The sequence below is a fragment of the Pseudopipra pipra genome, chromosome 2 (genome assembly GCF_036250125.1).
Source record: "Pseudopipra pipra isolate bDixPip1 chromosome 2, bDixPip1.hap1, whole genome shotgun sequence".
Lineage (NCBI taxonomy): Eukaryota > Metazoa > Chordata > Aves > Passeriformes > Pipridae > Pseudopipra > Pseudopipra pipra.
The window spans coordinates 13,827,247-13,844,002 of NC_087550.1; the positions used below are offsets into that span (position 1 = coordinate 13,827,247).

The following is a 16,756-nucleotide window of genomic DNA, read 5'->3' on the forward strand; positions in this document are numbered from 1 at the left end:
AAAGGTCTATGAAAATCAAGAGCACTAGAATTACTTATTAAAATATTTGGAACACAAAAATGAGTTCCTGTATCTGGTAAATAAATTCATAGTCAGACGTGCTTTAGTTATTTGGGTGAAACTGCTGGTTTTCTTACAAAAATAAAGGCTGAACAGTTATTAAAGAAGATGCTGCTGGTGTTGAGCAATGTAGCAGCTTTGATCTGTGCTTTAAAACTTCTATTCATAGCAATTCTTTTCGGTCAAAGCCTGTATGCCTGCATGCAGCAGCAGCATATGTCATCAAAAAGCTGTTCTTTTTGACAGAGGCGAACACAGAAATAAATTGAAAACGTGAACTTGAAAGAAAAGAAAAAAAAAAGGAAGTAGTTTTTAACCATACCTGAAGCTAAATTTCACTTAGTACTTAAATGTGCTCAGTTCTGGTCTCTGACAGACCTATTAGCAATTTTCTAGCCTAAAGTTAAACAATTTGTGAGAAGACTAGAATAGGTTTTCCTAGAAATATCTAGGAGCTATTTGTCAGAATAAAAATATATACCTATATATTTCAGATGTTAAAAAGCTGTAACCAATACTTCTCTTTAGGTATTAAAGTGCTTAAGAGAGTTTCCTTAATATAATAAAAAGAATATTTTCTTAATACTCATAAAATATAAGTAAAAGTAGAAAAAAATTGCAACAAATATTTGATAGGCAAAAATACTGTTTACTTAAGACATAAGCAGAAGAGGAGGGGAAAAAGCTACTCCCTCTCATTTTCTAGAGACCACTAAACTGTCTTGCTCTCCAGAGAAACAGTGAATAGAACAGATAAGTCTTGTCACTACTGGCATTGTGATCTGAAAATCACAGTCTGCAAACCAGCAATTTCCTCTGTGTCAGACTCAGTTTTTGGTATATGTTTAATGTACCCGTTCATAGGCAGGTTTGTAAGGAAAACACACCGCGGTTTTTCTTGTCTGTAGCTTGATCATTTCATAAGTTCACAGTTCCAGTGAGAAACGGGTGAAGCTGAAACACTTGTATAAAAGTTTGGAGAGTGAATATAATTTCTCCATAGCAAAAGATGGCACTATAAAATCAGTACGTGAACAGATTATTTCTGTAAGCTTTGTAGGTCACCTCCCTTGGTCATAAAAGGGTTTGGCCAAAGAGCTTCTCATCCTCAAGAGGAAGTGTTCTTCCTCACTTATGAGATATTGTTTTTTAAGGGCCTGATATTGCCTAATGTTAAATATAATTAGCAGGTGTTTTCAGAATTTCAGCTGAAACAGTTTCAGGAGAGGAGAAATTTAACAAGATGAAGGCTTAACAAACTCCAGGTTGAATGCTACTGCTTTCATAGTCCATAATAAACTGACACAGCAATCAATTGGAATTTCTCTGTGAACATGAAGACTTGGATATAAGTGTACAGCTTGTTTTACTAAACCAGTCAATGTACTTGTGCATTACTTTCTTTTTCCAGATGCTCCAACGTTTGTGTCAAATCAAACCATGTATTACTCTTGGGAAGGCAATCCCATCAATATAAGTTGTGAAGTGCTGGCAAATCCCTCTGCCTCAGTTCAGTGGAGAAGAGGAAAATTAGTTTTACCCATAAAAAATACAACACATCTGAAGACCTACAGTACAGGAAGAAAGCTGATTCTAGAGGTAAGGCTTAAAATGCAAATCAATGTGGTGATGTAAAATATTTTTATCCTCAGTTTGTCACCATTGAAAGTACTATAGAGTATATTAAAGGATAAGACTTACAATTTAACAAGAAATGTTCTTTAAAAAGATACCAAAATAACAAACAACTGTATAGGAACTGATTTATCTCCATGTTTCTGGTTAGCAGTTAGAAAATAAGCTTTATTTGTGTGGCTTGTGCACAGGTTTCCATCTGCACCGAACAAAAATGCAACTTCCATTTCTTGGAAGTAAATAAATACATAAATAAACCTAAACCTTGCACATCAAGTTAATACCAAAAATTAAACTGACTGCCTGGTAGGTATTTTGTATATACAAAGAGTTTGTTAGATTATTTTTCTTGTTTAAGGGTGCAATTATAAAGATGAACAATGTCACTGTTTTCCACGATTGGATTTCCTCATTGGCCTTTGAGAAGAGAGAGTTTAACATGGAAAAAGATGTATTTAGGTCTATGTTTGGGGAATATACCAGATAGGCTGAAGTAAGAACACATCTGCATATTGGTAAAGGAGAATATACTTACATTTATACTTCATTAGCAACTAATGTTTACAAACTGTATTCATTTTAAAGATTGCTCCCACCTCTGACAGTGATTTTGGACGGTATAATTGTACAGCCACAAACAGAATAGGAACAAGATATCAGGAATATACACTTGGTCAAGCTGGTAAGTTAAAATTTTGTTTCCTTCTCTTAAATATTTTTTTTACTGTAACCAAAATGAAGTTCAGGCACATTATCCTCTGTTTCTTTTATTCCATGGACTGTTTGCAGTTAATTTAATTCTCTAAAAGTTGAGTTGCAATATAAAGTAAAATAAACCAGTTCCCTCAGAATATGAATCTTTTTTGGATTTAATTTTAAGGCCTTCTGAAATTTGAAGAAATTAAATTAGTGTAACTTTTTTTCCTTTGCCCTCACTACATTCTACATTTATAACAGTGTATTTTCATTACTTCAACAGAGAGACATATGGTTTGCAGGCAATAAAAGTAAGAAGGAACTAGGAAATTCTTTTTTTTACTTTTTCTCCCTGGTATTTTCTTTATAAACTAAGGATTACAAAAGACTGAGATACTTCAGCAGAGAATTTCTACCTTCATTTGCACTTTTAGTTATTTAAAAGAATTTGAGCTGGAGTGCTAGATTGAATTAATTTAAACTCTGAGATGTCCTACAACTTATTCTTACAGGATTTCTGTAAGAATAAGTTCTTACAGAATTTTTAGGTCCTTCTGTTGTTGTTTAGGCAAATATAAAAATCTGACTGCAGATTTTGGGCAGAAATAACTATAAATTGAGAACAAATGAGAGTTTCTTGGCTTTGTTTTCAATTATATTTTCTTGTAGAATGAACTAATGTTTGTTCAGCAGGCTTGGAGGTCTCCAAGCATTTGGATCTATGTACTTAATGATGCAAATTTTGCCAGCTTTAATGATGTCTAGGGAGCTATAGTGTAGCTTGGTATTAAAGGAACAGCCACACTGAGAGCTCTGCACCCTTTGGGATGTGTCATTATGGACCACTTTCAGGCCACACTGTAACACCAAACTGGCTGACATATATTGAAGGGGCAGGTAGAAGTAAGGTCTTTTATATCTATTTTTTTTTTGTAAGACATGTATATTCTTTATGATCTTGAATGCTTTAGTCGAATGTAACTTTTAGTTTGTTTTTCTTAAATAAGGAAATCAACACTCTGGAGCTCTACTAGAAGGAGTTTTGGAGGTGCTTTGCTGAAACATTCACATCCAGTCATAGCTCTCTTACTTGGCCTGGTAGTTTAATTTGTGTAGTTTTGCTCCACAGAGTGATTGGTTTTTTTAGGTATCTCAGGTGTTATAAAAACCAGTTGTTTATTAATAAACTACTTTGACTTTTTACACAGTATTGATAAATTTTCCCATTGCCATTATGGGATGAATTACTAACACACACTCTTCCTGTATTTTGCTTTGAAGAACCATCAAAAGTGTTGAGATTCCTAAAATAGAAAAATGTGGGGGTTTATTGAGAAACAAGCGATTTCTATGGGGCACAATTTTACATGATTCAGAAGGTCCACTACCCTTCATTTTACTACTTTTTTAGGGTCTTAACTGTGTTGTGATCTTACCTTCCCTTGGCAGCTACATGTGACTACTGAGAAAAAAAGTCTGTCCTGAAGCCATGAACATAAATGATAGGAAAGGGAAGGAAAATCCCCACTTGTATCCCTCTGGTGTCTTACCTCCCAGGAGAGAAAAAAAAAAAAAAAAAAAAAAAGAGAAAATATTGTAGTTGTTGCTGTGTGCTGTTTTTTCATAAATATGTATAACATGGGAGAGCATCTCAACAGATACTGTACAGAATATTGTTTTTTTCCTCTTAGATTTGCAGCACAGTATCCCATCACAATAAATGATGCTGCACGGTGATCATTTTAGCTATGTATATCCTCTCTGCTTTTATAATTAATGAATTAATTTCAATACAAAGAATATAGCATTGTCAATTGAAAAAGAACATATATTTTGAAATATTTCAGAAAATTCATACATGAAAGCCCCTGGAAATGCAAAAAACAAAGAACTTCATACAACCTGTAACCCTGGCTTGACTTTTCAATACAATTGTATCAGAAATGTTACTGCTGCCAGTTTTTCAAAGAGCTTGATATTCTCTACTTTTGCAATAGTTCACTTAATATTTTTTTCAGTCAGTTCATCAGAAAACTTGATGAACACTTATAAAAGTTATATATTGGAGTTATAACAATAAAAAGGCAAATCAGGGAAAATAAAGAATTATGGAAAGGTATTATGTAAGTCATGAGCTATATATGGATACTCTATATAATAATATTAAATGCAGAAAATAGGGGGTTAAAAGCAGGTTTTTTAGTAATGATAATGAACAGGGCTGGAAACCTTGGGTTTGGGGGTGTCAGGGCTCCATTATGCTGCCCACTACTTACAGTAGTGTAATGCATAATATTCAGTATCCTGAAAGATTGATATTTTGAGCATTTACATCTAAATAGACCCTGTTTTTAGAAAAAAACTCAACAAGTTACAAGTTTTGCACTTAAACTGAAAATGGAAAACAATCAGGGAGATGGAGGATAAAATAATAAATACAGGTATAAAATGTCAAATACAGCTTTCTTTCTAGTTTTATTACTTCCATCACTTTACTTTGGTAGATTAGGAAGACCTAATGATTGATATTTTCCTTATTAAAGCCTATAAAATCACTTCATACATTGCAATGCAGCCTGGATTGCCTTCTGGCTTTGATTATAAATACAAGTGCTGGGGCATAGCATACTTTTACAAAGCCTCTGTTATGGAAAAATAAATACTGTTCCTAGCTGGGAGATGGTATTAAGCAAAGTATGCTGCTGGGGTAAATTTTACAAATAATGATATTTTTACTGCATAGCTTTCTCTTTAAATTCTGCAGGAATTACTTGTTCCTTCATGTTTTGTTCCATTTTTCTGCTTTGCTGGATTTCAGAAGAATCAAGTTACCTCTCTTTTTTTACTTTACTGCTACTTGAAAAGTGATCACACTGTCACGATGCCATTATCTTTATTTCTGTTGCCCTTCTTAAGAAATTAGACTTATTGATGATAAAAAAAAAAGATTTCTTTCAGAATTTAGATGCAATTTGCAGCCATACCATTTTGTATGACAGGAAAACCATAAATGTTCACTCAGATTATACAGAGCTACTGAATCAGCCTGAATTTCATTTAAACTTTCAAAACAATTGAAGAACTGCAGACTATTTGGGATTTCACACTGAAAGGTGCTGACCATCAGTTGAAAGCTTAAACAGATGTGCTCTTCTCCTGACTTGTGGTGATCAACTCTTAAAAATACCACGTAGTTCAACTATTCCTGCTTTTTCATTGTTTAAGCATTTAAATGGTTATGTGAGTAACATGTAGAGTGTGAAAAGAACCACAGGCATTTCTTGCCACTGCAAATTAATTCCTTCATGTCACAGCCACACCTTATGTTTTAGAAGTCTGCTTACACTGTGGTTTTAATCTGTGACAGGATCAGATTTTAGCAAGCCTGGTGAGCTTGGCAGGTTGTCCCAATGCCTCTCAGAGCCTGAGGTGATCACAGATACTCCTAGATTTGTCCAGTTCTAGTTTAGTCATAGTTTATGTGAAATATCAGTATGCAGGAAGCTGGTAGAAACTAGCAAAGCATTCTTCCTTTATGTTGGATCTCAGTATTGTTATTTTAAATGTTTTTTGTATAGACAAGTAGAAAATCATGTGGCCATCAGTACTCTAGGACTATGTTTTTGGAATAGGTAATTTAATATCTTAGAATGATAAATCTTAAGGTTATGACACAGAGCTAAACTGGATTATTCAATGTATATTTTGCACATAGCAATGTATAGCTGGATGGAATCTAAAAATGTGATTCACCTCCAAGGCTCTCATGGCCTTACTCATCCTAGACTTTCCTGACCCCCTCTTTATTCTGGGATGGCAAAGGGTTTAAAAGTTCAGATAAACAGTCTGATTCCCCTTTTTACCCCAGTCTTTTGGCCTTTGTACCTAGAAGGATACTTTCATTTTTGATGAAAGCTGAAATTCTGATCTCACCATGTCATGCCTTGAGCGTGCCTCTAGCAGCTATATTTGTTGTAGCTATATGATTTATTTGTTTCCTTTCTAAACCAATGTTACATAGAATTAAAAAGCAAACTTTCAATGATATCATTAGATATTGCAAGCTCCTACACCTCTTTATTTAATTAAATGTTCTTTAAGCATCCTGTATACAGAGAAAATTAGTGAAGATGGGGAATAATGACAACAAAAGCAATTTAAAACGTGGGAAATACAGTAATTGAGCTTCACAGAAACTATATCCTCTAATCTGTTTTATGGAATAAAGTCATGCCCAGAATATGATAAGGCTGATCAATAACTGACAAAGGCTACAACATCAAATTAAGAAGTTTACTAGTCTGGAGTTTCAATGCTGGCATTTTGTTGCTGGTTAATGGATGTTCCTTTTGTTTCCCCAATTTTCACACAGGCAAAATAAAATCAAAGAAGTAGGACTTATTTTTCCCCAAGGAATAATATAATGAAAAAGATAATCATATTCTGCCAGAAGTCTATTGACTGCCACAAAAATACGGGCAGACCTAAAATCTAGCTCGCTGTTCTAAAACTTGCCATTCACATCTTAACAGCATCAGCTAAAAGATTTTTATTGAAAAAAAACAGAACCAAAAAAAAAAAAAGAAAAGGAGAAACTACAACATATTTTCATATGGCCTAGGTGTGAAACTATCAACATGGCAACAGAGTTTTGCTTTGTGTACATTTTATTTTAATTTTTGTTTTATATATTTACTTGCTAGCTGTGGTCCAGATTACTTAACTAAATCCTTATTTTTCTAGAACTGCCAGTGATTTGGTAAAAGAAATCTATGTAGATGTAATATTGAATTTTTCTTCCATTCCAAGGATGTGCAAGTACAAGCTGTGTCATAGAGATTTTTGATTCCAAAGGTCTAGTCCCCAGCCTCTTCTCTTTCCCTGGCAAGGTCCTGATGGTACTTACATTCAGCATTTAGACATAGTTATTTTGAGTCAATATATATGCCAGATATACAGAGACAGGAAAAGCTGCAGAGCTGCAGTAGGAACATCCTTACAGGAGATAGGAGATGACTTAAGTGGAAGACAAGTCTCTGAGCCCACTCTCTACTCTCACAGCATCACTTCCTTTTCTCCATTTATATTGGGACTGCTAAACTCTCAGAAGGAAAATTATTTTCTTCCATAAAACTATCACAAAAATAGCTTGAAAAGAAAATTCTCAGTGATAAACAATGGTTATGTATTGAACAGGTTTGGTGATAATTGTAATAGACTTGAAAGACTATTTACACGTCAGTGGAGATAAATATGTACTCATAATTCTGTGTGTACTTCTTTATCAGCTGTGATAATGTTTTTGGAACCAAACTAATGCTACTTATTTAGGCACAAAGTTCATTTGTGCAACCCAGAATTATATGCTGGGTACAAGTGCAATTTTACACTTATGAGGGGATACTTTTTGATTTTATTTATAAGGAATTGTTTAACATCATACATGAATACAGTCACATAATGAACAGAGGAATAGTTGCTGAGGAAAGAAGACAAAAGATGACTAAACAGCTGACACCTGTTTTTTTTTTTATGTCGTACTTTATTTTAAAGGCTGAACTTGTGATGAATTATCCCTTGTTTTGACAGCAGCATAATGACAAAAAAACTGGCAGTGGAACTTCTGAGGAAGTATATTAGAATCTCTACTGTCACTAAGTGATCTTTAGAGCAGAGAAAAGAAATCCCATGCATTTTCTACTACATGATCCTTCAACTTGTATCCACATCAGTATACATGATCACTGCCCATAGCTAAACTCCTCTAAGATTCATGTGGTTGGTTGGTTGGTTTTAGGAGGAAAAAGAACAAGAAACATCCATAGCTATATTCTTCCAGATGCAGACTTCAGAGCACACAACATCGCAAATTATCCTTCCCTCTTGCTAAACACTGAACCAAAATCCTTGCAATTCTGACATGGAAATCATGGCAATGCTCCAAGTAATTATGGCTGACAGGGGAGAGCTCAAATGCTGGAATGTTTAGCTAGATCAAGACCAGAAGGCTGTATACCTTGCATGATCAAATTCTTACTATCAGAGAACTACAAAATTAGATTCATTTCGTTATGCTGCTATTGATCTTCTTTGGGGAAAACAGTTATAGATTTGCTCAGTCTGAAAAAGGTAGTAGGTATTTTCTTGTATCTTAATGGTATTGCTAGTATTTGGTTTTGGTTTTAACTCGGAAGTGTCTCCTGCTGTATTTTCTTCAGGTGATTCACTGTTTTCCTTAGAACTGACATAGTTCAACTCTGGAAACTGCATAAAAGTTGCCTACACCTGTGGCTGCCTTGGATTGTGGAATGCATATTTAAAATAGTATTGTGGATGTATTTTACACTTCAGTGAGTTCTAAGCAGATTGCATTGTGCTAGTTATGCAAAATATTTTACTGGGTTTTCACAGGACCTTCATTTTACGTTAATTACCAAAAGGAATCCTACCTTCATTTGGCAGAAATTGTATTTGAACCAGGAGTAGAGAATATAAGGTTCTTCCTGAAGGGTGTCATTTTCCCTATGCCATGCTTATAGTTAACCATGCACAGGCAGTAACACACAAGGAAAGGAGATCTTAACATTTGGAAAGTCAAGAACAGGGTGGATATGTAAATAACACATTTTTGTTTCATACCATTGACCAAATATCTGGTTTGATTCAAACAAAAGTACCAGTGAATTGCATTATTAAAATAGCATACAAAAACTAACATAAAAGTAAGATGGGTGAAATTATTCATTTATCTCCTAAATATTTTTGTTTCATTTTAATTATTTTAACAAGAAAAAAAAAATTTAGAAGTTTAGAAGCTATTTGCAATATTGTAGGTATCCACAGCAGCTTTTAGCTTGCAATTAAATACAAAAAGAGCATTTATCTTCAGTACCTAAGAGCTATATTTGCTTCCCAAATGATTGGTATCCACGTCATACATTCACATCACTCATACAGTGCAATGCTGCCCTGGAATGCTTTGATGGCATCTATACTGGTTTTAACCCAATGACCACCAAGTATTGGAGGGTTCAGGAGACCTATAGACAGAAATGCTAACTGTGACAATTCACAGAGGTATCATATCAGCATTAAGATACTCAAGTCTGACAACTGTTAGAGATTTTTTCAGAAAATAATTTAGTTTTCTGATAATTGAAAGGTTATACACCTTCCAGCCCTTTTAGACCTGCTTTGGCAGGCATTCTTTTCCAGAGAATTTGTGGCTGAATATGTCAGCTAAATCAGTTCTTTAATATTTTATAGAAATTTTTGTCTCATTTTCATTCAAGTACCAATACTGGGCGAAGCTCAGATTGATTCTCCTTTTATTCCCAACTGTCTGACAGCCTTTGAATACCGACAGTGTTTCATGGAAATGGTTCATTACCCACAAAAAATTATAGGCCTTGGCTCAAATTCTTGCACGTCCTTACAAAAGTATCTTCCATAACATGGAGACAAAAGCAATCTCCAATGTGTAAGTGGTTATGCAGATAATCTTCAGATGGATCAGAAGAGAAATTTGTAATGGTGTTTCAGATCCCTAGTATTCTGTCCACAGGAGTAAAATTCTTACTAATATTTTTAATAACATCTTCTGTAATTATAACACTTTAAAATGTAGGACAATTAGAAAAGCTAGTCTTTTGTCTCCTGTGTGTTTGATCATACATTTTAGAAGTAATGTAACCTTTCTATTTTTAAAGCTGTGCTGACCCTGATGTCAGTGCTTTGCTTTTGTTTCATATCTCTCTTTTCAACACCTACAAACACCTGCTCTATTTTCATAGTTCTTTTCTACTTTGAAAGATATGCATTTCCTTTTGATTTCAGGGAAAATGTTTCTTTCAACCTATTTTGCAAATTAGTTCTTAAACTGAACAGAGAATAGAAACCTTCCATTAATGTATCCTTCTAGTAGCTTGAAATCCAGTCTTTCAAAAAAAGAGAAAAATGATTCATGTTTTCAGCTGTATTTCAGAGTTCCATAAAATGGCCAAATTATTTATACAGTTCTTTGTCATAATCTCATTTAGAAGAATTTAGATTCTGAATGATCTATTTAGTGTAACTGTTCCTTTTGTTATATTTGATTTAAAGTTTGTTATTCTTTTTTTATATAATTATGCAGTCAACAAACTGATCTCCTACATTTGACTGTGATGAAATTAGCTGTTGAAAAAGATCATAATATAAAAGAAAGGCAAAAATGTTTTTGCATTACTTTAGCATACAAGGCAATGAATGTGGTTTTCTTACAGCTCTGTAGTGGAAAACAAGTTGTTTATGTAACACAAACATTATTATACCATATTCAGTATTTATTTTTTCTCCCTTGAACACGCTAAGGAGACTTTTGGGGGTAGATTATCAACTGTTTAGGTCTCTGTAATTGCTGCTGATTATTAAATTGACATTTGTCCTTTTTTAGATGTGCCATCAAATCCGTATGGAGTACGAGTTTTAGAGCTGTCCCAAACCACTGCCAAGGTTTCGTTCCATAAGCCAGAGTCACATGGAGGTGTTCCCATTCACCACTACCAAGTGGATGTAAAAGAGGTGGCCTCAGAAACCTGGAAAATAGTTCGCTCCCATGGAGTTCAAAGTAAGTATATGAAAAATAAATGGGAGTGTTTTAACTGAAAAGAATGTTAAGTGTGTGTTAACTGCTTCTTTGTTTGTCTTAATCCAGTAGCTGTATCTTAACATTAGTGAAGACCTCTTTACGCTAATCTTACTGTTGTTTTGTAAAACTCAACTGTTACTTTTGAGTTTTAAAAAAGTTTACAAATATTTCACATTTTTCACTCTCCAACCAAGTAGATATGAAGAATACTTTTGAAGCTATAAATTTCAAAGAGAGTAGAAATCAGTTAGTTTGAGAATGTGCATTATGCACACAGAAAATAATTTTAAACTCTTATGTAATATTTAATTCTAGGCATTAATTTCTGATCTTGAGCTACTTAGTAAACTTTCTATGTACCTGTTAGTATTCATGATATCTGTTTCAAAAGCATAACTCTAATGTTTGTTCAACAAACAATAAATGCTCTCTAAAAGGGCATCTAGTTGCACCCCTCTAGGCAGAAAAGAGCATAAGCCTTCCCAAAGACACAAGTTCTTTAGGTACATGCTGAGGTGGGATGTTTATACAGAGTAATGTTAAGAAAATACATTCAAAAGATCAGTAAGCCTTTGTATCCAAATTTACCTTTTCGCAGTTTTAGTGCAAGTTAAAGCAGCCCCAACATTCTTCTGATTTATACAGCATCAGGTGAATGGTTTGGAAGCTACCAGCAAGGTCATGGAACAAAAAAATGTAGCAAATTATCCATTATGTGTTATCTCTTTCCCTTTCACATAGACAAAATTTCTGCACTAAACAGAACGTATTCCAAATTACAGAATTATTTCAAAGGAACATATAATGAACATGTAGTTAACATGTATTCAAAGAAACATATAATGACTCTTTATCTTTTGTTTTTCTCAATCAAACACAGTAACTGTGTGTCTAGATATAATACTGTAAATCATAGTAACATACATTTTATTCCAGTATAATTTTCCAGTATTTCTTTCAGTACTAGTAGATCTAAAGAAGACAACTTGCTTCCTGTTTGCAGGGCAGCACATGAATGGCTATTTGTTACTTCTTCCTTTCTTTTCATGTAATGTTTCAGACCAAGTTTGAGATCTTTTTCTTGTAGCTTCCTTCAATGAGTTGACAGTAAATTTTTTTCTGATGAGAACTGTGTTAAGATCCAGTTATTAAAATTATTAGAAATGCCTCTGCCCGAATTAAGGTGCAAACAAGACCATATGCCAAAGTCAATAGTATGGATTTTATTTAACAACAAATGTGAGGCAGAGAGAGAGAGAGAGAAAGAAATGGGAAAAAGGAGGCAGGGGGTGGGGGCAGGAAGAGAGTGACAGACTGAAATTAAATAGAAAATGTATCACTACTCTGTGGAACCCAGTGGACTCCTGTGGGTCTTGTTCTTCTCAGTGGTGAGGGTCCCACAAAGCACAGGCACCCCAGGCACTCCTGATGGGGGCAGGGGAAGATTTGCAGGCTCTTGAGACAGGCTTCCTTGTTTACTTCTCCTCAGACCTGAGGTGATTAGACAATAGTCTTGTTCCCCTCACAGTCCAAATTCCAGTCAGGAGGCATATTCCGAAGGGGGAGTGCTGCAGTGGTCCCAGGCAGGAGTTGCTTCCTTGCAGTTTGACATAAAGGCTTTCTATGATTTTGATCGTGTTTAAGACATTAACAACATTTCAGTCTATCACAAACTGTAATATATGAAATACCAAACCCTGAGGTGACCAGTTTGTGTAATAGTGTGCAGTCAGTGCCCAGTACAAACCCAGTGACTACAGAGTCAATCACACATCATAGAATCATAGAATCATAGAATCATAGAATCATAGAATAGATTGGGTTGGAAAAGACCTCCAAGATCATCAAGTCCAACCCCTGATCCAATTCCAATTACTATATCAGGGCACTAAGGGCCACGTCCAATCTCTTTTTAAAAACCTCCAGGGATGGTGAATCCACCATCTCTCTGGGTAGATGCTTAATTTAATTGTAAAGACAGAACAAAACAAAAGTCCTCGGTGTTAAATCCGTAGAAAAGTGTATTTATCTTACTCCCTATAAAACTTTCTTTCCTATTATTTCTGTTGATGTAAATGTTATGAAAATATTAATTGGTTACATTGGGAAAGATGTGTAATTTGAAACACCCTTGTGGTTATTAGAGTTGACTGGAGCTGCCTTTTCAAAAGTTCACACTTTGATTTTGAAACATCCTTTCACCATTGCATGTTTTTAAGTTGTTGCATACAGGTAATTTGGAGATTTCCGCATAAACAAATTGATCTTGAAGTTATTTTAGTCCAAAACTTGCTTGAATTCTATGGTGATCTATTCTAAAATCAGAGTAGAGTGACAGGTACAAACACCTGCTGTCCTTATGCTGACGTTACCACCATGAAGTAGACTGTGACTATTGAGGATCTTTGCTGCCAATCCTACTAATATTAAATATACAGCTTCTTTGAGAAAAAGGCTGTATTCATTCCCACATGCTGTCATGTTATTTCTCCATGTCTTACTTTTGTGCAAGCTGCCTGATTATTTAATTCTTCTTTCTGGTCTGGAAGTTTTCAGGGTATATACCATCTTGCAAGCATGTATTTTCCTTTTTTTGTCCCCCAGCTGTATGCTGAAAGGTTTTATTGAGAAAACTAAATAGGTCACACTGATCTTGGACATATTAAAGATACCTGTTAATAGCATGTATTATCAAAGACTACTCCAATTGATGACAAAAACTAATAAATATGAAAGCAACCTGAAAAGTCATCTTGGTCTACAAAAAATTATGTAATAAATATATAAATAGTGAGAGGACAATGGGCGATATTAAAAATTAATACTAGATTAATACTTAATTCAGGATGTTTTCTGAAATCTCTATTGGTATACCTCTGAATAGAAAGATTGAGATTGTATATCCTATATTTCTCTGAATTTCTCTCTGAACTATTTTAGAAACCAAAAAGTACTGCAGACTGACAAATATTTGCTAAACAGGAAAAATTTTGGTTTTGTAAATCTCGTTGATGCCACACTATGTAATTTGTTTGAGAAGTCGTAAGAGACCTGGTTGCATTTATTACAAGTTCTTGCAGATATTCTGTAATAAGTTAAAAACTTGTTCTATTTGTGAGGTACTATAGGGCCAAACCAGAAAAATAAGATATGTAACCAAAACACAGACTGAACAGTCCAGAACAGAAAGAATCTTTGCAAATGGAGATGTCAAAAAACAATATTAGTGTCCTTTTTTAAAAAGAAAATCTGCTGAATGTAACTGGAATACTTCTGGAATATTTTCTAAAGCATCTTTTTAAACTTTTCTCCGTTTATGTTTTAGCCTACTTACAGTGTCATGGTAAGAAAGCCTCTCTAAAATTCCTATTTTCAGTTCCTGCAAGAATTTTCAAAGAAAATTTTATTAGTATGAAGTAGGGTTTTTTCTTTATACTTTTTGAGATATTTAGGATACTTTTAAGTATTCTGAATGTTAATAAAAATTAAATGTTTTTGATACAGCTTCTCATTCTTCTTAAGTGACTACAAGCCACTTTCCTACCATACCTCAACATGTTCTTAGCTGAGTGAGGAGGATGTTTAGAATGCAGTCAGTTTTCTGTATTATGATTTGTAGCTGGGTCATCATAATTTCCACACTCAGTCAATATTCCTTAATGGAAACAAAACCACTTTTTCCATCTGTTCACATTTTAGGGACAGGTTTATGGCTAAGATTCAGATATAGATGCTGTTTAGACAGGGACAGTTAACTGCTTGCACATCTCAAGTGATGATGCATACATAATGCCTGGGTCATGATTCTTTCCCAGCAGCCAGTGATAAAATATTGTGAAATTTTAAAGGATTTTTTTTATCAGTCTGATTTAACTCAAGAGTGGTAAAACTGCAGACCTTTCTTGCCACAGTGTATGTAATGTGAAAATTCCAAAAATATCATTCAAGGGAAAGAGACAGAAAAACCTACATGCAAGAGCAAGTTTGTACCTGGAAGACTGTTAGAATTCCAGTACAGATATTTTCAGGGCTAAACTGAGTCTTTGGCTCCCTCTATACTATGACCTAAAGGAATAGTGTAGTCACACAGAACAGCCATAAAATGATAAAATTAATGAAAAAAGTATTTTTAGTTTAAACAAATGTCATGGAAATGTACCTACAGAAGTAAATTTATGAAAAAAGCGTTAATAAATGATTAATAGATGTTTCAAAAAGTTTTTGAAAGGAATTGCTATTAATGATAACAAGTCATTAATTTTCATCTGATTATGATCTAATAGCTACATATAAATTCTTTTACAGGTAAGATTTTAATTATTATAATTATCTGATTTATATTATTTATATGTAAAACACAATAGATGCTTACCAAGGCTTTTAGGCATTCTTGTGTAATCAATCATCCAGTAAATACAAATAAGTTTAATCAGGACAATTAAGCAGTATGAAATGAATTATATGCAAATCTATTCAAACATCCTGCCATTCTCTTGATTTCCTGTTTTCTTCAAAGTATCCCTCTAAAGGTGACTTTTGTCTCAAACTTTACTAGACTGAGCTGTTTTCAGATCAAATAAGGGAGAAAATCCCAGTCTTGGAGCTGTAGTCAAGAATATCTATTTCCCTATTCCCTCCTCTTTGTCTTTTATAATGAAGAACGTTTCATTTGAAAGTCTGTGCTGATTGCAGCTATTGAAGGGGAGTGCAGAAAGTGAAGCAATCATCCTGATACACCAGTTTCAGACTATTAAGGAATTTAAAGTCTTAATCAACATTATCATAGTTCACCAAGAGATCAGTGAGGAAGTGGCACTAGATTTTTCTGCCCTTGGTAGGTGCTCTTCTGAATATGAACATTGTTTTGTTACAGGATGCCTGCAAATCTCTGTGCAGCTTCACTTTACAGCAGTTCTCCTTGTGGACCGGAGTCCTGAGAGGAGCTGGATATGCATGGGCAGATCAGACATTTATGACCCTGTCAGTAGTGCAAAAAAGCCCACTAATCCTGAAGTACTGTATGTGCAAGGTTCATTCTCCAAGGAGAGTTTGCATCCCTTTCCCTGGACAGCTGGTAAACCTGTGAGATGTCACCCATCCCCCCTCAGGGAGGGGATAGCCACAGGTGAAGAGCATGTGCCAGGATTTCTTCTGTAGACACAAAGAAACCAGTGAGAAGGTGTAAGATACCTATGCTGGGCAAAATTACCTTACCACGATCTTCTGTGAAAATTTATTTTTAAAAAAAGGACATTGACTGATCTGTTTCTGAGTAATCAGCAAAGACTTCATAAGAAACAGCCTTCATTATTTTTTGTTTTCAAGCAGTAGTGAGTTTTCTAAGGAAGAAGCAGGATTGAGTCTGTGAGATTCAGTTATTCACATCCCTTCAATCCCTCAGAAAGCATCACTGGTATAGCTCTAATAGAGAAGCCATCAAGGTCTTGCTTTGTCTTAATAGCTTTATAGACATTAGTAATTCTGGTTCACAGGCAGCAAGTAAATGCATTTGTAAAGAAAGGGCCTTACCTTAGACACAAATCCAAACCACTGTGGAGGTGTGCTTGAAACCTGAAAAGAATGTGTTCTCTAAAAACATTTGGATGTCTTCAACAGGAATGCACAAAAAACTTTATTTCCTTCCTTCTTCTGTTTACAGGTAGATAAATAGAGAAACACGTCAATGGATCTTTGTTTTTCAGAGCATTTTAGTGCAATACTAAGGAAAACCAGTCT

The 16,756-nt window shown here is 34.5% G+C and overlaps 1 protein-coding gene across 1 annotated transcript in view; it reads left to right on the forward strand.

Moving 5' to 3' along the window:
* The window catches only part of NCAM2 (neural cell adhesion molecule 2), a 271,599-nt gene that overhangs the window by 193,662 nt on the left and 61,181 nt on the right, over positions 1-16,756 (forward strand). The window contains exons 10-12 of the mRNA XM_064644006.1: positions 1,472-1,659; positions 2,281-2,377; positions 10,826-10,999. Coding sequence (XP_064500076.1) covers positions 1,472-1,659; positions 2,281-2,377; positions 10,826-10,999 — 459 coding nt within the window. The remainder of the gene's footprint in view (positions 1-1,471; positions 1,660-2,280; positions 2,378-10,825; positions 11,000-16,756) is intronic.